Consider the following 22,662-nt stretch of genomic DNA (forward strand, 5'->3'; position numbering starts at 1 on the left):
CTCTTGTCATTTTGTATGAGCGAGTGTCTAACTCTTTACAAATAAGGCTAACCAAACTCGTAGACCCTATTTGGAGGTCTCGTCGGTGCGTTTAACTAATGATGTATTTTTGATGCGGGACAATAGAAGATATTTTCAGCTTAAATCAAGGTAGGTTTTAGTTAAAGCTTATTGTTCATTATAGTGTATGATGTAATTTGAATATAACTGTCGGATCTACGGACCGAACAAACCTTTTATTAGGGTTACAGTCTACTAATAATAACGAGTTTATCTGGGAGAAATAATAAGTTTGTCAACTGCTTATTATAACTTACGAAGGCATTCTAAGTTAATGAGCACATAAAACTTACATATCTTATCGTTAAAGAAACAAAATGCATTAAAATGCTGCACAAACAATCACTTAAAAGATACTTTCTCACATAATGACGTGCACACTATCCCATAGGCATGGTTTTATACTTGGCATTGTATGTATCATGAGAAATGATAGACATAGACCTATATTGCACCTGTCGATAATACCCGAAAGGGGAGTTAGACAGTATATATAGATAGATAGATTTCTCATGATACATACAATGCAACAATACAGTAACTTAATCAATATATAATAAAGACAAGTTTTTTTTACCTCTGGAAAATAACCAGAACATTGATTCTCTCTAAATAACTTATCAATTGGTGACACGTTAATGGTTTGAACTCAGGATTAGTGTTCTATGTTACCCCATACTTACTATCGATTGGTCATTGTCGGCTCAGGTACTACTAACATGTACCCCGTGTACTCTAAAGTTTACTTAAATGTACCCAAGGTACTGTAAATATACTTGAACATACCAGGCCTTTTCTGTCTATTTTGGGGAAAAGTACCTAGCAAAATTGGGATTTTTCGAGTCGGGAAATCTTCCAAATTGGGAATAATTTTCATCGACAAAAGCATTATTTGGGCAGGGAGTTTTCCAGTCATTTTGGATAAAATTCATATAAATTATGGTTATATATTTTTTAGGTTGTTTACAAAATAATATTGAGATATAGAGTCCAATAATCATAAGTCATAAGACACTTCTTTCTAAAAAAAAACAAAAAATTGGGAATTTTTTTTTTTTGAGAATTGGGAAAAAATATGCATATTAGGCATTGGGAATGGGTCCGACTATCGGACCCGTGAGATAGGCAGAAAAAGGCATGCATACCCAGGAATTTTATGCTAAATTGGTCATTCTGCTTTAAAAAAAATTAATTATGTTCACTGATATCAGTGATATGTCAATTTTCTGTTAAATGGCCTCTATATAATCGGAACTCATACTTAAAAGTATGTTGATGCATTTTTTTTAACAAGAGAAGTTTGTTTATGATAAACAACATTGTTTTCGGTAATCAGTAAGGCGTTTTACGACATCCGATTTAAGGCGGGAATACAACTCAGTCAGTCTAATATCGATGGGGGTACATGTAAGTAGTAGTATCCAAGCCGACAATGACCAATCGAGCCCTACTTACCCCATAACCATTACATAATGTTCTATGTTACCCCCTACTTACCCAATTACACTTCATGGCTAATGCAATACGATGTCATTTGAAATCAGTTACTTGCATAATTATAAACTTTTAGCAAGTTGGAAGACAAACACATTAAAAAACCACAGCTAATTAATTTTTATTTTTCATGTATTAATTGATCAGTTATTGAATTTGTGATTTTTTTTAATCATAGTTAATTTTGAATATAAAAAAGACCTAAATCAATAGTTGAATGGCCCCAAGGACAGAACATTGCCATTAAACACGCACCTTACCTTAGGGTTACCAGGACTGAAGCCTATTTGGAACTCTTATGTTTGGACCTGTATGTAAGTGCATACAAATGTTTTATTATACCCCCATTTATACCATTGGTGATTGGGTCTATATAGGAGTCACTTTGTTGGTTGGTCTGTCTGTCGGTCAGTCAGTCCCAAAAATTTCATCTGATCTTCACCAAACTTGGTCAGAAGTTGTATCTAGATGATGTCTCGGTCAAGTTTGAATGTGGGTCTTGCTGGGTCAAAAACTTGGTCACATGGTCACTTTGTGGGTTTAAAACTGAAGGTTTGTCAGACCATAACTTTGTCATTTATGGTTACATTTTAAAATGAATTGGTACATTTGTTCACCATCATGGGACGCTGTGTCATGCGAAAGAAGTACTTCGATATCTCCAAGGTCAGGGTCGCACTTGGAGTTGCCCATAAATGAACTTGTCTAGGCCATAATTTTGTTATTTATTGTGAGACTTTAAAAATCATTTGGCACATTTGTTCACCAGCATTGGACGGTGTGTCATGCTAAAGAATTACGTCGATATCTCCAAGGTCAAGGTCACACTTTCAGTTCAAAGGTCAAAAATGGCCATAAATGAGCTTGTCCGGGCCATAACTATGTCGTTCATTGTGAGATTTTAAAATCATTTGTTCACCATCATTGGATGGTGTGTCATGCTAAAGAATCACTCGATATCTCCAAGGTCAGGGTCACACTCTGAGTTCAAAAGTCAAAAAATGGCCATAAATGAGCTTGATCAGGCCATAACTATGTCGTTCATTGTGAGATTTTAAAATCATTTGGCACATTAGTTTACCATCATTAGTCGTCACGGTGTGTCATGCGAAAGAATTACATCAGTATCTCCAAGGTCAAGGTCACACTTTGAGTTCAAAGGTAAAAAATGGCCATAAATGATTTTGTCTGAGCCATAACTATGTCATTCATTTTGAGATTTTAAAATTACTTAGTACATTTGTTCACAATAATTGGATAGAGTCATGCGAAAGAATTATGTTGATATCTCCAAGGTCAAGGTCACACTTGGAGTTCAAAGGTCAAAATGGCCATAAATGAGCTTGTCTGGGCCATAAGTATGTCATTCATTGTGAGATTTTAAAATGAATCTGTACATTAATTTTGTTCACATTCATTGAACTGGGTGTCATGCGAAATAATTCAAGAGTTCAAAGGTCAAAATGGCCATAAATGATAATGGCATAATAATTCTTAAAAATCGCCATAGATTAGCAATCTCTTGTTTTGTGAAAACAGCATGCAGAATATTCTGTGTCAATGCAGCATGTGGGGGTATACGTCACGTCTGTGACAAAGCTCTAGTTTTTCTTGTATTTATATTTGATTTAAACAGAACATTCTTATTTTGTAGATTCAGTAAACTGATAGTAGCTGCCAAGTTGTTGACAAGTTTTAAACATATGTATAATGAAAAAAAAGGAACTGCAAGTAGGGGCACCTGGATATTAACCCTTCTTTGGAACTGTGAAGCAAATCATAAGAAGTGAACTTGAGAGCAATATCTTTCATTCTTTCATAATAATGATACTAGATGCAAAAAAAGGAGTTCATGCTGAATTTTGCTATTTTGAATTACGTAAAGAATAATATATTAAACATCTTTAGTTTGGAGCTAGAAAATTTCTTCAACGGGAGACCATCAAAGTGATATGCAGACACAAGGCACAGTAACGGTTTTACCATTACGAAGAAGTGCAAGGGAAAGAAAGTTGAAACAATATGAAGACTTTGTAGAGTATTCAAAAGCAGACCTCCATTCCAGCAGAACAGAAATGGTTGTCAAAACTGAATCTGAAATCAGGAAAGCAAAAGTTCTTGGTGATCAGCTGACCAAGCAAAACACAGATGTGAATGGCAGTGCTCAAAATTCAATTGGGGATAGTGATCTAGGCATTAATGAGAAAAGACAATTGTTGTGTGAAGTAAATGACAAACTAAACACAGAGGACACTATAAACAAGCAAGACAAACATGTGATAAAGGATGAGCGAACGCATGTTGGTGGTAGAAAAATTAACACAGGGGAGATTGAAGAATTTTCTTCCAATGATACATGTAGTGTAATGGATGAAGAAGATATTGATGATAAGGATGAAATGAAAGAGCTTGAAGACATCATGGCAACTGGTTATAGAATGGACATATCAGTAGGCATTATTTGTTCACCAATTCAGTCGAAGGAAGGTAACAAGAAAGCACACTCTGAGACCTTCCCATGTGGACAGTGTCCAAATATGTCCAGAAGCCCTGGGGCTATCAGCCAAATTGAGACGAAAGTTCGTTGTCTGAATAGAATCAACAGACAGGTTGACCTTCAATCCAGCCCCAAAAGGTATGCAAGTTTGTAACCAAGGGAACCATCAAGTAAACATATTAAGGATTGCTATACCAGTGCTCCAGGTAGGATTTGAAAAGGGCAGGGGGGCTTTTTTGTCAAAAGGGCACTTTCCACGCGCAGTATTTTATCAAAAGGGCACTTTTGAGCGCGCTGGCATTTCTGGAATGCTTCCTGTTACATGTTAATTTATATATTATTAATAATTGATAGAATCTATTATTCCCATTATTATTAAACCATTCAAATATGTCTATAAGGAGGAATAAATTAATTACAATTTAATAAGAGATTTATTAATAATCATATTATGTAAATAAAATAAAAAATTAAAGGGCAAGGGAGGGGGCTCTAAGAAGGGCAGGTTCGGTGGGGCAGGGCAGGGCGCCCTTCAATTTAGGCCTAGCTGGAGCACCGCTACACATTACAGTACAATGTTCAAGTAGTAGTAAATGCTAGCACTACAAGATTTTATAAGCATTATAGGGTACATGTATTTGCATTATGAATCAATATGATACAATTGTCAATAATTAAGCATAAATACTTAACACCAAGATTTAATACTTAATTTCACAAATCTTATTTCACAAATCTTATTTAAAATCTTTGATATGTTTACAAGTCCTTTGTTTAAGGAATACACAATATTTTTTTAAGATGAAAAATTCTGTCGAAATGTAAACATGTCTTTTAATCATTGGAAAGCTTTGATAAGACTAGACCGTTCAAAATATGTTATCCATTTAATGCTGATTTTACATCAAGATGTTGAAAACGCTTAAAATACTAAAGTTTTCTTTGCCTGGATTCATAAAATCTGGCATTAACATTATCTTTAATTTGCATTTTTTTTATATTGTCTGATATTAGACTTTGGACTTGAACATTTGATTGTGTGGTTTAGAGGAATTGCAAAAATCCAAGACAATCCTATGAATAATATTGGTATAACAGTAATGAATTTTTTTTCCAGCCGAATAAGTCAGAAGGACTCAGGCAGATCATTCATGTGCGAGGAGTGTGGAGCATGTTTAAAGTCCCAGGCCAATCTCAAGCTGCATCGCCAAAACATCCACAACTCGGACCTTGTGAAATGCGGAAACTGCCTTCAAAACATTCGCCTATCCAACATGCCAACTCACAAGTGCCAGGGCATGACAAAGTACTCCATAAACAAGATTCCTGCCCCGACGGAGTTAGCGGAAAGGAAGAAAGTCCTCAATGATCATACGGAAAAAGAGTTTCACCATTCTTCTGGTAAACCCTTCAAGTGTAAGCTTTGCTGTAGTCGGTATAGGACAAAGAAGCTCTTAAATACACACATCAACAGAATGCATTTGATCCGAAATGAAAATCCACTCCATTGCAATGTCTGTAACAAAGGATTCATCCACAAAAAAGCCTTTGAGATCCATAAGCGGTCTCATTCTGATTTTCGACCCTACAGGTGTCGTCTGTGCTCAAAGACTTTCAGACAGGTTGGTCATGTAAAGGACCATCTGCGAACCCATGGCATGTCAGGTTTTTTCTGCCATATCTGTGACAAGAGCTTTAAGCAGAGATCCCCCTGGATAAAACATGCCAATGTTCACGCCTCTTGTACGTTCCCTTGTCCGTCTAAACCCTGCTCAATGAAGTTTGATGGCGTGGTAAACCTGGTTTCACATTTCATGGATTGCATGAAGGAACAAAATGATACAACAAATGTTGGTTTTACTTGCAAGTTTTGTGGTCAGACTCAATGTGATGCAGATTTGGCTGTAAAACATATTCAAATACATGTGAATGACACCTATAAATGCAGTCAGTGTGAACTAAATTTTGAAGATTTTAAAGCACTGTACGTCCATATGAATTACCAACATGGTAAACAAGGGAAAAGCACTGATGGATCCCATGTTCAAAGCAAAGAAGATCTACTTGCTATGTATGATATAATATCTGCTGATCAGGTTTACGAGGCAGATTTTGTAACGAGACAGGAGGACAACAAGATTGACGAACATGACGTACAAACAGATGATATGCCTAAACAATACCATGTAAACTCAAACAGTTTCATAGACAAAGGCTTTGCACATGAAAATATTGTGAAAGAGAGCAGTTATAAAGATCTTTGTTTGATGGAAGAAGAAAGTACAAATATTGTTTTACAAGACATGAAAAAAGACTTTGAAGAAAATGTGACAGATAGAGAGGAGAGAGACACTGTTCCATTACGTTTGCAAACAAAAAATCGGTTGGAAGAAATAGTCATAATGGATGGGTCAGTTTACCCTGTTGAATTGACAGAGGAGCATTGGGAAAATAACACAGGTATTCAAAGAGTACAGGAAATTAGGGGAGAAACGGTGACTGTTGTGGATGGGTCAATCATGGAAGATTCACAGAACACTGCTGAAATCCCTTCAGAATTATCTTGTCGCTCTGCTAGCCACAGCAATAAGAGCCTTCCAGAGAATGTGAAGTACTGTAATGATCAACAAGATCTTGTTGAAATAAATGGAGACCTGGATGGTGAATATGTTGAAGAAATTCCTTTTGCGCTACAGACTCAAGAAAAGACGACAGTAGTGGCAGTTAATGAAGATAATCAGGATGATTTAGAAACAGATTTAAATGCTGTCACAAATGAGATTTACATTCTGTCACAGCAAGATAGAAATCAGAATAATGGCAAAACAACTGAATGTATTGTAAATGGACGACGTCCAAACAGGCAGACACCGAAGAGTCAAATGAAAACAGCTCGATGCGATGTTTGTGGGAAAACTTTCCGAAAGTACTGCGAGCTTCAGTATCACATGAACGTGCATCTTCCCAATGCTGAGAGGACGTTCCATTGCCAGGTATGTGGAAGAGGTTTTGCTAATCTACGAGTGTTAAAGATCCACAGTCGTACTCACACCGGTGAAAAACCTTTCACTTGTTCGGTTTGCGGAAAGTCTTTCCGACAACATGGACATCTGAAAACACATAAGCAATTGCACGACAAAGATTTTCCTTTCAAATGTTCCTTTTGTCCAAACAGTTATATAAACAACTCAAAGCTGCGATTGCATATGAAGCAGAAACATTCTCATGAGTTCAATTCGGAAGGCTCTTTTATGTGCAGTATTTGTGATGACAAGTTCATGCTTGAAAACGACTTGAACGTTCACCGGCTGACTCATTTTAGTATTGAGCAGCAGCTCAATATTCTCAATAGATTTACGGTTTCACCATTGGATACAGTTTCTCTGTCAAAAACCTCTGAAACTGCAACTGATACAGAAAGATTAAGTCAAGAAGCAAAATCAAGACTGATGTGCCATTCTTGTGGTATTGTGTTGAAGAATAAACAGTGCCTGGATCAACACGTTTTGAACTTCCACACAATCCATCAGCACAAATGCGAAAACTGTAAAAAAAAGTTTAAGAATTCAGATCGTCTGTCTGACCACATGAAGCACTGCCATAGCAACAGTTATCAATGTGATCAATGTGGGGAAGTGCTATCATCACACAAGCGTTTTCAGAGACACAAGCAAAGATTGCATGCTGGGCGACTCCTGACATGCAGTAAATGTGTCCGTTGGTTCAACACACAAAAGGCATTTGTAAATCATCTCCAATCATGCCGTGGAACAGAGTTTGCAGAGATTTTACAGCAAAACGAGACGTCTGAACTGTTGTAGCAGGTTTCATACGGGAATGGATTTAACTCATAGTCATATTGACGGTGACATCGTCAATAAGAATCCAGATAAAATAACATTAATTTTTATTAAAACTGATCTGTTTTTGTTTAAGTTATATTGATTTTGATAATGTTATGTGTAGTCTATGGGTTTTCCACACTATTTTATTAATGCCTTAGTGAATGAGTTACAGCATGGAAATAATTTTGAAGCTTTTGCAATGAATGATTATAAGTTTTAAATCACTAAGATAATTTTTTAATTACAAAAATTTAATAATGTTTATGATATATATAATTTATTGATACGTGCAGAAGGAATAGTGTACATCGAGTATCTTTATGTTTAATTTACTTGGTCACAGCATTTACATACAAACATACCGTGATATCAGTGGAACTGATGGAACCTCTCAAATGTAATTATTGAAGAATACATCTTGTTGATGGAACATGGCTGTTTTACAGTAAGAGAAATATACATAACACATTAAAAGTTGTTCCCATGACTCTGAGAAATCTCTTTGAAGCCGAATGCATGGTTGAATAGCTCTTGTATCTTCCTTTGAAATTGTTTTCAAACAAATTAACAAGTGGCCCAAGTTCCGGTCAAAGGAGAGTTTCTACCAAGATATACATCAAGAAAGTATTCAATACATGTATCATGATATACACTTGCTTTTTAACTGAGGTTTTCCTATAAACTGCAATTAAAATTGCTGTCAGTTCATAAGTCCCAAAATATGACTTTCTCCATTTTAATAGTATAATGTACATTTTCTGTCAGTCAACAAGATATAATTACAACGAAGACAAATTTGAATACCTAGTGTAGTTAAAAAGAGTATGTAAAAGCAGAAAATTTATAAATTAAAACGAGAAATGTGACCTTGCCAAGAAACAAGAATTTTAACTCTTTACTAATTAATTTAATTGATTATAACTAAGTTTGAAAGCAAGTTTCATGTATATACTAAGCTACCTACACACATATTTACAGCATATCTTATCTAAAGTTATTGGGTGGAAACCACTTTTTACTCAACTTTTTGAAAGAAATGCAAGCAGTTCGACTTGCCTCAGCATCGCCATAAAATAGGTTAAAGTTTATTGATAAGCTACTTGAAAAAAAAAGTGCAATTGTAATGAAACAAAATACATAGATTCCTTAATATGTTAATGTATTGCTCTTCACATGTGTATGATCAAGGTCACTGTTACTGCATATAGGCACTTGGTGTAATATCACATAGAAAGAGCCATTGTGATCAATGTATATATACATGTAAATTGTACAACTACTTCATTTTTGCTTGCATATGGGACACATTTTGCCAAGGTCAACATTCTAGGTCACTGTTAGAAAATAAAGAAAAATGGTTTCCAATAAAAATCAAGTTGAATGTGTCTCATAAAATATTTTGCAAATACAAGTAACTTTTTTATTACTATACAGTTTGGTTAAGGAAAAAATGCCAGAAACTATGACAATTACAAGAAAATTTTAACCTGCTGTCCTCTGCCAGATCTTGTTCCATTTTAAGTAACACTAACCTTGACCCAATTGGCCCCAAATCCCACTGTAGGTCTACGTTTAAGCTACCTTTAAACACAATTACAGCACCATACCTCCATTCAAACTAGAAACAAGAGGGCCTGAGGCGCTAACCTGAGACCCGTAGGAACCAGCCTATTCCAGAGCTCCAGATAAGGGTCGTATTTTCGTAATTACGAATTATTTTCAAGTCCGTTACGTATTTATTTTAAAATCTTGTCATACCATTAAGAATTTCAAAATCAAGTTACGAATATTATTTTTACATCGGATCGTATCGATTTTTATTGAGTTCTTTTTGCGTATTAAAGATCTTTGCGGTGCTTATATAGAATGGATATCAGGTTTGTATAACAAAGCGCATTTTTCCAATAAAAGCGGCGTTTACAGTCTATCTGGCAAAAAAAATGGCGGCGCCCAGAGAATGTCCTAAAAAATGCAAAGCGTCCAAAAACACGCTTTTAACATATTGTACGCAAAGTAAGCCGAAGTTAAATGTTAAGAAAGACATTATAGAAAAGATCTTATACGATGTTGTTTGTTCAGTTGCCGACACAGTCAGAAAAGCTAAACAAAAACGCGACACGACGGGACCAAACTTAAACACAAAAAAAACATTGAACGAGTGGAAGGGACAAGTCCCGTGGCTAATCGTTGAAAAGATTGATGGGGAGATCCGTTTTAATTGTGAAATATGTAAAAATTCATCTAAGGCATACAATCTAAGCACAGTTTGGGCATATGAAGGTATTTGAAAAATAACATTGTATAATACTGAAAAGACACTGTTGAACTCGCATAAATAAAGTTGCTAGTATGTTTATTTTGATTTTTTTTGCATGAAAATAACCATTATTATTTATTTTTAGGTCTTTTAGAAAAAATAAGAATTATTTTCCAAAACTTAGTAGTAACGTTAAGAATAAAATTTCAGAGTTAAGAATTCTTTTTGAAAATCTGGTAGTAATTTAAGAATTTCACAAAACCTTAACTGGAGCACTGTATTCTGAAAAATTGTTAGCTGATTTATCAAGATTGGACAAAAAAACGAGTATTAACATGTTTTTTTAATTTGACCTAGTGACCCAGCTTTTGAATTTACGTGACCCATTTTCTCGAGTTCATCGGGACAAATGTTCTCACCAAGTTTCATGAAGATGGGCCAATAAATGTGACTTCTTGAGTGTTAACAAGTTTTTAGTTAATTCCATATAAGGAAAACTGCCTCGCTCCCTTTCGGCCATTTTTTCAACCACCCGAAACCATTTTACAACTTGTTCATGATATCATTGGGACATGTGTTCTGGCCAAGTTTCATAAAGATTGGACAATAAATGTGGCTTCTAAAGTGTAAAAAAAAGGTAAATGTTGACGACTCACAACGAACTAAAGGCGATCACAAAAGCTCACTGTGAAATTTTCTTGATAGGTCTTGGTCAGTGAATGTTCTTGATAGGTCTTAGTCAATGAATGTTCTTAATATGTCTTGGTCAGTGAATGTTCTTGATAGATCTTGGTCAGTGAATGTTCTTGATAGGTCTCGGTCAGTGAATGTTCTTGATAGGTCTTGGTCAGTGGATGTTCTTGATAGATTTTGGTAAGTGAATGTTCTTGATAGATCTTGGTCAGTGAATGTTCTTGATAGGTCTTAATCAGTGAATGTTCTTGACATGTCTTAGTCAGTGAATGTTCTTGATAGGTCTTAGTTAGTGAATGTTTTTGATAGGTCTAAGTCAGTGAATGTTTGTGATAGGTTTTGGTCAGTGAATTTTCATGAAAGATCTTGGTCAGTGAATGTTTTTGATAGATCTTGGTCAATGAATGTTCTTGATAGGTCTTTGTCAGTTAATGTTCTTGATAGGTCTTGGTCAGTGAATGTTCTTGATAGATATTCGTCAGTGAATGTTCTTGATAGGTCTTTGTCAGTGGATGTTCTTTATAGACCTTTGTCGGTGAATGTTCTTGATAGGTCTTGGTCAGTGAATGTTCTTGATAGATCTTTGTCAGTGAATGTTCTTGATAGGTTTTGGTCAGTGAATGTTCTTGATAGGTTTTGGTCAGTGACTGTTCTTGATAGGTTTTGGTCAGTGAATGTTCTTGATAGGTCTTGGTAAGTGAATGTTCTTGATAGGTATTGGTAAGTGAATGTTCTTGATACGTTTAAATCAATGAATATTCGTGATAGGGGTTGGTCAGTGAGTGTTCTTGATAGGTCTTGGTCAGTGAATGTTCTTGATAGGTCTCATTCAGTGAATGTTCTTGATAGGTTTAAGTCAGTGAATGTTCTTGATAGGTATTGGTCTGGTCAGTGAATGTTCTTGATAGATTTTGGTCAGTGAATGTTCTAGATAGGTCTTGGTCAGTGAATGTTCTTGATAGGTCTTGTTCAGTGAATGTTCTTGATAGGTCTTGGTCAGTGCATGTTCTTTAAGATTCTGAACACATATGTAACGTTTTATTTCAATACATGTGATAAATATTATGTTTTGTAGTACTCAAACGTTTACCAGAATGTTCTCAGTACAAAACTGGACATAATTCATCCTAATTGCTGGTCAGAGTGATGGAACTTGGTCAGTGACCTTACACAATGCTCATTGCATATGTATTAACTTAAGTTTCAATGGAATATAAACACTGATATTGAGAGTTTGGACTTTAACCTCTACTAAAAGATAACCTTTACGCTGACAACAACATTTGGTTGAGTATGGCTCCAACCAATCTGTGAATAGTTGAGCAAAAAATCATTGAAGCCAAATGTTTCCATAAAGCTTCTTACAAAGTTTGGTTAAATTTTGCAAGTAGTTGGTATGAAAAAGTCATAGCATGCAAGTAAGGAATTTTGACCTTTATGCATGACAAATCTTAAAATTCTGAGAACATTTAAGTGGAATGTACTGATAGGCACACTGAGGATTGGTATTGAGGCTTCCCAAAGTTTCATTAAAATGCACTTGCAGAGACCCAACCAGACAGTGGATAGATGGATTGAAGTTAGGACTAAGCTCCCAAACTTGTTCATGAAGCTTAAACAAATTTTAATAACTTCAAAGCTTCTTTCGAATTTTATTTGCTCAAGGTATTAATTATAAATATTTCATAAACAATGGAACAGCAACAGATATTTAATGCTGTTATTCATAGACAAGCAGCAATTTACTTCATAACAATATCTACAAGTCAAAAGACAAGACATAAATTTAATCTATACATGTATACCACATTAACATTATTGGAATGTATGAAACATCCATCAAATACGAATAAAAATGTGTGTATATTGGTAGCAAATAAAGAAAACTTGAAGCATAATATCAATGCACTTTTAACATAGTGATAAGGTACGGAACAGCATGCTGTGTGAAATAGAAACCAAATCATGAAGCATCGGCCATAAATGTATCAAATTAATCAAATCTTGAGTGTAATATAATAAATTGCACTTTTCACCAGAGTTAAGTTAAATACAGGATTGCGTTTAAAAATATATATGAATCAAATGTCAACAAAAGACACCAAACCTGGGCAACAGGCCAATTGAATTCTGCCATGCCAGTAGCTTGCCAAACCAAGAACCAAGTTGATAGCCAGTGCTCCAGCTAGGATTATAAACAGGGACAGGGTGTTCTTTTGTAAAAAAAAGGACACTTAACCCTTTCAGTGCGGGAACCGAATTTTGAAGGCCTTTGCAAACAGTTTGGATCCTGATGAGACACCACAAAATGTGGCGTCTCATCAGGATCCAAACTGTTTGCTATTCTGATAGTATTCTTTGAAAAAAATCGAAGAAAATGCTAATTTTAGAAATTCAGCAGACGACATTTTAGCAAAAGACAAATTACCCAGCATGCAAAGGGTTAAGCCTGCCCAGTCATTACATCCCTATAGCATACTTTCAATTATCATACAAATTATCAGTGTGAGATGTTTAAATCAGATAAAAAGGGGCATTAAGGGTCTGAAGAAGCAAGTTGTAACTTTGGGGAGGTAGGGTGCTGCATCCTTTCTTTGAGGCCTAGCTGAAGCAATGGATATCTATGATAGTTATCATAATTGCAGGCTTTCAGAATATTTTTACATATTAAAGGTTTGAGGACTTTCACAGACACTTATATGATATGTCATGTGCATCAAATCACGATGGCATCACAGATATGTAGTCAAAGTCGGCATGCCCGAATCCGGCTGTACCAAAGGCTGCGAATCCACTGGCTGGCTGGCTGGGCATACGTAGGCCAAAAACCATTTTGTCATTTACAAAGCCTTCTGCAAAGCCATTCTAAAAATATATGTATAAATATTATCACATTTGAGTAATGTCTTATAAATGCACATTAAACTTTTAGCCAAAAATTTATTTTCATTACCTTGCACGTGTTAAATGTTAATATGTGTTTTAACTTGAACTGCCAGTAAAGTGTACTGATATCAGATTTATTGCTTGCAATACTTCAACCATTTTGTATTTGTTAAAGAGGGCCTTTTGTGTTTTTTTAGTTTTTGAATGGGTCAATAATAGGCTCCTATCAATAAGTGAAGGGGCCTAAACTTGGCCAATTGGTAAAAAGAAGATGTAGACCATGTCTATATGCCCTCACTATTTAACTTAACATTTGGCATAAAAAAATCAATGCAACTTTTTTTAACGATAACATATAATGGTCAAATTGAACAGTTTCAAAGAGATGTTGTAAAACGAATTGTATTACAAATAAAAGCTGAGTTACAGTTTTTAAGTACGATCACCCACCTATAAACTTAATTAAGTGATTTTCACGAATTCAATTACAGTAATTTCTTTTCAATCTTTCATATGTACTTTATTGAAGGAGCATGTAGCTCTCTATCCTTTCCCTGTTAGAAGAAAAGTGAAAATGGCTATGTGCAAACAGCATTAAACCAGAACTGACTGCAAGTAACTCACAGTCTGTACAGATTTTATGCGGTTTGCTGCTCATCAGTATCTTACGGTTGAAAATGAAGCCTTTAAAACTTGAATCCAATAAGAAAAGTCTTTATTTAAATTAAACTTTCTGAGGGAGTACATACGCGTCAAAATATTTATCTAAGTGTTAAAGGGATATATGTTTATCCATTGTGTGCTAAAGATTACTAAAATTTGCCATAAGAAGTCTGATGACAAAGTCCTTAACTGGAAGAACAAGAGCCTTATATCATCCATAATGATGTTCGGGCACAACATCAACAAGCCATTACAATGAGCCCTACCTTCACTTTGAGGGCTATTTTATTGAAGCCAATCGTCTTCATAGAGTCAGCTGGTCCATAGCTCAACAGTGTGGCTCGCCCTGTAACAATCAATCCATGCTCATTGGTCAATATGTTATCTCCTTCTATTTATTGATCAACATGTTGTCCATAGTGGAATTAGAGTATTTGAAAAGGAAATGCATGTGTACAGGTATTTAAAATCTATATGCCATTAAATTAGTTGTCTTAAAAATGTTTGCTATCATATATAATGAAACTTACGCCCCCCCCCCCCCCCCCTCCATACCCTCTTCAAACTTCAAGTATTTCCTAGAGCAGGATCCTCTCCATCAACCATTAGCAGTTCATAGGTCTAGTTGTACCAGACGTGAACCTGAAGGCGGGCGTTGCCGGTTAAAACCCCAACTCAACCCTAACATAATTATTGTGTTTTGCATAGGACTTTATACTGAAGTGCAGTATTGGACATCAGGTACTAAAAGAACTTAGGTAATCTCAGCCTCTGCATTAAATAAGTATCCCATATCTCACACAGTGTTCTATAAGCATCTGCCGTGTGGGAAATAAAAGTGTATTAAACACAGTAATCAAGCTAAAAGGTCTTCTATAAACAACTGCAATAGGGGAGATAAGTGTACTAAACACAGTAAGTGTATTAAACACAGCAACCAAGCTAAAAGGTCTTCTATAAGCAACTGTACTAGACACTTACTTGAATCTCCCCACACCTCGAAGTTTCCCTTGTTGGGATACACAAAGAACAGCAGCCCCTGACCCCCCACTGTGTAGCAGCCCCCACTGTTGATTCTCTGAGCCACAAACACACCCTGTGAGGCATTCTGCATGTCCAGGGAGAAAGACGTCTCCACCATGTACTCTCCCCTGAAAAGTGAAGCTTAACACTTGTATCTGACATACATTAAAAATCAGACATAGCAGATTTTAATGCTCATTTTGGGGGGAGCATATATTTGCCGCTTCGTCTGTCTGTGCGTGTGTGCGTCTGTGCACAATTTTTGTCCGGGCTATTTCTCAGGAACTAATGACCGAATTCAATGAAACTTTATGGGAAGCTTCACTACCAAGAGATTTAATATTATCAGAGGGTTCTGGTCGGATGATTTTTCACAGAGTTATGGCCCTTTTAAATTTTCAATAAAAAAATTCTTGTCCCCCCAACTACTGTGCCCTCACGACGTTTCCTTTTATCTTAATATATAGTGCAATATTGTGAAAAAAACCTTTAAGGAGCATCACCCGTCTCCCACGGTTTCTTGTTAATGATTGTTATGTTTTTTTGTTTTTTTTTTATATTTTATTTTTTTATTGTTGTCATGCAAAAAAACGCTTAAAGTTGTTGTTAGGTTTTTACCATGTCCATGGATACGAAGGTCTCTACCATGTACTCTCCCCTGAATTACGGATGGAGTACAAGATATTTAGCTAAGTTCTGGGAAATATAAGCTTAATACATGTGTGTAAAGTGTAATACCAGATTTCCTAATCAAGGATGGCACTTTCCACTCAGACTGGAATCTTGTTTCCTAGAACAAGGCTTTATTGGTTGAATGCAAGTGATGATTATTTTATTTTTGTAAATCACATTTATGGAATCCACATTTTCTGTATAAAGCACAATGTAAAGAGTCAAACGCAAACCTGTTTAATATACTTAATGTTTATACTTCAGATAAAATAGAGGATATTGGTTGAAGCTGGTGGAATATCAATTTTAATTCATGAGTGATCATAGATAATGATATTTTCACGAGTGATCATAATTGGGAAACAAGAGATATCTAAAAATAGTTCCGAAGATTATCGATAATTTTCACTGTTATTTTGAACTGTTTGAAACAGTGAAATATCCGTTTTAATTCACTCATATTTCTCTGTAAAGCATCAGAAAGCATTAATTAAATAATATTTTACACTTTGTATGACAAACATCACAGTAAATACTACATAATGAACCCGCATTCACCAAAACAATTCTTAAGCAATTCATAAAATAAAGAAAATAGAAAATTCTCTAGTCCAAGAAAAAATTCTTAAGTCTCATTCACGAACTCATGTTTCTCAAGAAAATTCTCAAGAATAATGAACTTTCTTTATTCTTAAGTAAATAATTGTTGGTTAATACAGGCCCGGCTTACATATTGGTTACAAATAAATACATTTCCTTTAACCTTAAATTTAAACAAAGTAGACTGCTTTTGAAATTTGAGTAATTTTGACTCAACCAGTAAAACATGGTTAAACGGAAGTCTGAAGTTAAGCATGCTTTCAAATTTGGTAGTGTGAGAAAAGAAATGTACTGGTTAATGAACAACTGTGAACCGGTTAACCCTTTACCACTGAGATACATATTTTGACGCATTTGTAGTCCTTTAGAAAGATAAATTTAATTAAAGACCTTTCTTACTAGATTAATGTTTTTAAGACTTCATTTTCAATCCTTAGATACTGATGAGCAGCAAACATCATAAAACCTGAACAGACTACGAGTTACTCACAGGCTTTTCTGGTTTTATGCTGTTTGCACATAGCCATTTCACTTTGCTTCTGAGTGGGAAAGAATTAATCATTCATGTTTAGTGTCTGATATATGAAAATTCCGAGCTATGCAAGATTTGAGTGTTCTTTCTATGAGTTCAATTTCGCACCAAAATACAAAATTTGCCGTCTGACTTTAAACAAATTGAATAGTGCTGAATGATTCCCCACTCAAATATTGATCATGGCATACCAGGTGATATTTCCGAGCAATGCGAGGGTGAAGTTTTCTGTCTCGCACCAGTCTACAGGGGGCAGCACAGTCATCTGTCGCAGCACTTTGTTGGAGGTAGAACCAGTCTGGGTAATGACTTCAAAGGAGCCAGACATCGGTGCCACTAGATAGGGCTCTTGATGCTCTACCACATCTGTAAGCAACACAACAGGGCTTTCATTATATACATGGACAAAGTATCACAAACATACATTGCATAAACGTCAATATTCTAACACAGGTATGGTGCGCGTGGCCAAGTCACTTTAACACTCTCAATATGTCATAAAACATTTTTTTTCATAAAAAAAACAACAAGCAAATTCGTTGAATTGATATCCACGGCCAATATGCTTCTGGACACAAAAAAGTGTTGTATTTGACACTCAAAAAAGCATTTTTTCAAGATACAAAGGACCATAACTCGTTTATTAACAGATGGTGTACAATGCCATTTGGCAGGCATCATCCTAGTATCCATATATATACTCATACTAAGTTTCAATGATACCCGTCAAAGCACTTCCAAGATATTGCTCCGGACTGACGGAAAAATGGACGGACAACGCCAAAACAATATCCCTCTGCTGATGGCGGGGGATAAACAAAAATCTGATATAATGTATATATATACAATATCAGATTTTTTTTTAATGAAAAAAGTTGTTTTAGGGCATATTGATAGTGTTAAAGAGACTTGGCCACGCGCCCAATACCTGTGTATTCTAACTCAACTTTCAGTTTTTTTGGTTCACAAATTTGAATTTTAGATTTTGGTTTGGAAAATTTAATTAAGGTAACAAATTTGCAAACTTTTATTTATTTTATGCAATTAATGCCTTACATGTTCAGTTATTTGCATAAATGTACTTAGTACTGAGGTCAGGTGAATTAAACTTAACCAGGAAAAAAGGGTTAGGTCAGAAATGCTGTAAAATATGGTGAAAAGCCCAACAAACAAACTTACCATCAAAGGTGTCCATATATGGGAGGGGGAAGGAAGCAGCCGGGGGTGGGGCAGAGTACTGGCCCTTGAATCCTGTGGTGATTGTGGTGAGTGTGAGCACTTGATTCACGTCCATCATTAGCTCAAACACTCCCATATTGTTAGACTGAAGCAGCAAAATATCAGATGTTCAGATCCAGAGATGTGTTTTGTGGGAATGTATTTTTTGCCCCTTTTATAAGTTTGATTTTGGATATTTTTATCACACATCAAAAGTGTAATTTATTTAGTTAAAACTGAAAAGTGTTTTGCTAATAAATTCAGGTTTAAATAATTAAAAACAATTCTGTACCACAAGAAAAAACTGCCAACAAGAATGGCTAGACAATTTAGAAAAGCATTTGATTTATGAATCAAATAAATTTCTTCTTAAAACAACATTAACCCAATACAAATTGATTCAACCCCTACAAATGGCATTCATATATCAATGACATCCCATTTTCCCCTTTATTTGAAGTCTAAATCGCCTTCCTTTAAATCATAACAAAATCTTAGGGTTGCTTTGCCAACTATTACCTTGACAACCCTCTGGCACACAAAACTGTTACCGTGAAAATGCCCTGGTGAACAACATAGTTACAATGCCAATGTACACAGACAATTGTACCTTAGCACAAGGTACACCTTGACAAATCAACAAAATTTTGATAATTGATCAAAATATTTATTATGACAATGACAAGGTACAGAGAAAAGTTACATTGACAATGCCCAGATACACAAAACAGTAACATTGACAACACCCTGGTACACAAAAATGTAATCTTTGAAATGGCTAGTGCACAAACTGTAACCTTAACAATGTCTTGGTTTCAAAATAACAGTTACCTAAAAAATAAACCCGTACACAAATGAGTTACCTTGAAAATGCCATGGTACACAAAATGCTACATTGACATTTCCTTGGTACAAAAACCAGTTACCTTGACAACTCCCTGGTACACAAAGTACTCCTCCACATTCTTCTGGTCTGAGTTTCCGATCTGGCTGAACCACACATTCAGCATGTTTATCTTTTTCTGAAATCGAAAACGTGAAATACCTAGTTACTTTACTCTGAGCAGTGAAATAAAGCCAAATTTCAGTTAGAAACAAAAGTAAACGGATAATAATATTTGTTAAAATATACACTGCAACATAAAAATAAAGACAAACTGTGCTAATCCTCTGTTAGATATCGCAAACATCACTGTAACCAAGAGGGCCAAGATGGCCCTAGTTCGCTCACCTGAGAGGAGTCGGTTCATTCAATCTTTACCAAACGTCAACCTTGACCTAGATATTGTCCAGTCAAACATCCTGTTCAAGTTTCATCATTATTGAGCCAAAACTCTGGCGTATGAAGTGTTTTTGTTTTTGTAAGATTTTACCTGGTGACCTATATTTTGAGTTGACCCCCCTAACCAAACATCAAACTTTGCTTACAAAAATAAATATTTTGACCAAGATTCATACAATCTGAAACAAAATTGTGACCTCTAGAGTGTTTACAAGGATTTTGTATAATATAATGAAAATTTGGACAATCTAAGGGCAATAATTATGGCATTTATTATGTGATTTTGCTCAAAATGAAATTTGAGTGAGATCTTTCAGCAACTTTCATAAAGAATGCTTCATAAGTGTGGATGCACGAGTGTTTACAAACCAAATGTGGGCGGACATAAGGCGGACATAGACCAATCATGAAACCTCACCTGAGCAATCAGGTGAGCTTAAAAGTGTGTTTCATCAATCTGAGCCATTTTCCAACTTGTCCGAGAAATCAATAAAACCAATGTATTGACTAAGTTTCACGATGATTAGGCAAAAAATGTGACTTCTAAAGTGTTCGATCACAAGGTTTCTCTCTAGTCACATAAGGAAAACTACCCCACCCCCCCCCATGGCGGTCATGTTTTTTACCAATCGGGACCATTTTCGAACTCATCTGAGATATTTATAAAACCAATCTTTTCACCAAGTTTCATGATGATTGGGCAAAAAATGTAACTTCTAGAGTGTTCACAAGATTTGTTTACTATATAAATATAAGATAACTGCCCCCACCCCCCCCACCCCCCCCCCCAGCAGCCATGTTATTCAACAGATCGGAACCATTTTTGAACTCAACTCTCTTATCAAGGAAACAAATGTTCTGACCAAATTTCTTGTAAATTGGGCAAAAAATGTAACTTCTAGAGTGTTCACATGTTTTCACTATATACATTTAGAGAAAAATGCCCCGCCCACTGCCATGGTTTTTCACAGATCTATACCATTTTCGAACTCGTCCGAGATATCAATAAAACCAATGTTTTGACCAACTTTCATGATGATTGGGCAAACATTGTGACTTCTAGTGTGTTTACAAAGTTACATGAAGATTGGGCAAGAAATGCGACTTCTACAGTGTTTACATGTTTTTTTTGTTGTTTTTTTAAACTAGACTTAGTTTTTGACCCAGCATTACCCAGTTTCGAACTCGATCAAGCTATCATTGGGACAAATCTTCTGACCAAGTTTCATGAAGATCCGATACAAAACGTGGCCTCTAGAGTGTTTACAAGGTATCTCTATAGCCAAATAAGGAAAACTGCCCCGCCCACTGGCGGCCATGTTTTTCAACGGACCAGAACCACTTTTGAACTCAACCAACATATCATTAAGACAAACATTTTGACAAATTTTCATGAAGATTGAGCATGAAATGTGACTTCTACATTATTTACAAGATTTTTCTTTTTTTTGACCTAGTGACCTAGTTTTTGACCCGGCATGACCCAGTTTCAAACTCGACCGAGATATCATTGGGACAAAGCTTCTGACCAAGTTGAAGATCAGAAAAGAAATGTGCTCTCTAGAGTGTTTACGAACAAATGTTAACGGACGGACAAGGGATGGATGGACGGACAAGGGACAAAGACCGGTCACAAACGCTCACCTGAGCAATCAGGTGAGCTAAAAAGGGCAATTAAAAATATTAATTATATTTCATTTCAAGTATGATTTTTCCTAATATCACACCAAAAACAAACAAATATTTTGTATGTCTAGTCTTTAGTATTCTATACTATGAGTACATCAAAATTGTGTCATAATGTTGTCTTTAGTAATTTTTCCGCGTAGTTGTATTAAGCCATTTTTTCACCTTACCTGACCTTTGTAAGTGTCCAATACAATTCAAATAAAATTTCTTGGGCTAGGTACAAATGAATACACCTCATTTATATCATTGGCTGATTTGAGTATACCACCAGAACATTGGAAACATATCCCCGTCTTTTTAACACTGTTTTAATGCATGAAACAATTTTATCTCTAATGAAAAGGCTTAATAGATAGAACAGTTTAACACTCAATTCTCAACATCAATACAGCTTGTGCATGCACCTTTTATTTTCAGAGAATTACCAGCGCAAAAGCGTTTATACTTAAAGGCTATGTTCTCATATTTAGTACTTAACATGTAAAAGTATTAAGAGCAGTGGAAGCGAGGCCTCACTTTAATGCATTGCATTTCAACCCGTAAGGTATCCGGTCAATTGGCGGCCAGTTGTGAATGTCAGAGTTTATATACAGGTTATCACCTGAGTTCGCGGCCAGTAAAATAATCGATATATAATAAAGACGCTATCCGTGAACTAGGTGACCTGGAATTTTCTTTAGACCAGAAATATGTTAAACTAGAAATGGCGCGGCAGAGGCCGACGTGTATCCCCACGCCGCATGTCTGACCCAGGGGCGCCCCAGGGTTGGTAATGGGGTCATGCATAGTTGAGATTGACCGTATTGTCGTACTCATAAGAGAAGTTCAGTATCAATTAGAAGTGAATCGGTGTAGAAATGAAGAAATTATAGTAAAAGACAATTTTGGGTGGGTGTGGCCTATTATGGGTGGGGCGCCCCAGGGTTGGTAATGGGGCCATACATAGTTGAGATTGACCGTATTGTCATAAAAGAGGTTCAGTATCAATTTGAAGTAAATCGGTGTAGAAATGAAGAAATTATTGTATAAGGCAATTTTTGGTGGGCGTGGCCTATGTGGGCGGGGCGCCAAAGGGTTGGTAATGGGGCCATGCATAGTTGAGATTAACTGTATTGTCATAAGTGAGGTTCAGTATCAATTTGAAGTGAATCAGTGTAGAAATGAAGAAATTGTAGTAAAAGGCAATTTTGGGTGGTTGTGGCCTATGTGGGCGGGGCGCCCCAGGGTTGGAAATGGGGCCATGCATAGCTG

General features: G+C 35.8%; 4 protein-coding genes across 7 annotated transcripts in view; 2 read left to right on the plus strand and 2 right to left on the minus strand.

Moving 5' to 3' along the window:
- The window catches only part of LOC127841266 (zinc finger protein 26-like), a 231,740-nt gene extending 223,370 nt beyond the window's left edge, over nucleotides 1-8,370 (plus strand). The window contains exons 1-3 of one of the 2 annotated variants that reach the window (XM_052369947.1): nucleotides 26-150; nucleotides 3,209-4,189; nucleotides 5,169-8,370. In XM_052369947.1, the coding sequence (XP_052225907.1) occupies nucleotides 3,507-4,189; nucleotides 5,169-7,872 (3,387 nt within the window). In that variant the 5' untranslated portion in view covers nucleotides 26-150; nucleotides 3,209-3,506 and the 3' untranslated portion in view covers nucleotides 7,873-8,370. Of the gene's footprint in view, nucleotides 1-25; nucleotides 151-3,208; nucleotides 4,190-5,168 lie in introns of those variants that run through there. The other variant, XM_052369946.1, reaches the window with a different exon arrangement.
- LOC127841267 (galactocerebrosidase-like) overlaps nucleotides 1-22,662 on the minus strand; it is a 247,916-nt gene that overhangs the window by 205,087 nt on the left and 20,167 nt on the right. Inside the window, exons 14-19 of one of the 2 annotated variants that reach the window (XM_052369950.1) lie at nucleotides 19,367-19,462; nucleotides 18,402-18,546; nucleotides 17,414-17,588; nucleotides 15,377-15,546; nucleotides 14,662-14,741; nucleotides 13,520-13,711 (exon numbers count right to left, since the gene is read on the minus strand). In XM_052369950.1, coding sequence (XP_052225910.1) covers nucleotides 13,568-13,711; nucleotides 14,662-14,741; nucleotides 15,377-15,546; nucleotides 17,414-17,588; nucleotides 18,402-18,546; nucleotides 19,367-19,462 — 810 coding nt within the window. In that variant the 3' untranslated portion in view covers nucleotides 13,520-13,567. Of the gene's footprint in view, nucleotides 1-12,485; nucleotides 13,712-14,661; nucleotides 14,742-15,376; nucleotides 15,547-17,413; nucleotides 17,589-18,401; nucleotides 18,547-19,366; nucleotides 19,463-22,662 lie in introns of those variants that run through there. The other variant, XM_052369949.1, reaches the window with a different exon arrangement.
- Nucleotides 1-22,662, minus strand: part of LOC127841268 (galactocerebrosidase-like) — a 241,069-nt gene that overhangs the window by 205,087 nt on the left and 13,320 nt on the right. The gene's annotated exons all lie outside the window — the stretch shown is intronic.
- LOC127841280 (calmodulin-like) overlaps nucleotides 1-22,662 on the plus strand; it is a 210,953-nt gene that overhangs the window by 129,968 nt on the left and 58,323 nt on the right. The window lies entirely within an intron of this gene.

Source organism: Dreissena polymorpha, chromosome 8 (genome assembly GCF_020536995.1).
Source record: "Dreissena polymorpha isolate Duluth1 chromosome 8, UMN_Dpol_1.0, whole genome shotgun sequence".
In the NCBI taxonomy this organism is placed as follows: Eukaryota; Metazoa; Mollusca; class Bivalvia; order Myida; family Dreissenidae; genus Dreissena; species Dreissena polymorpha.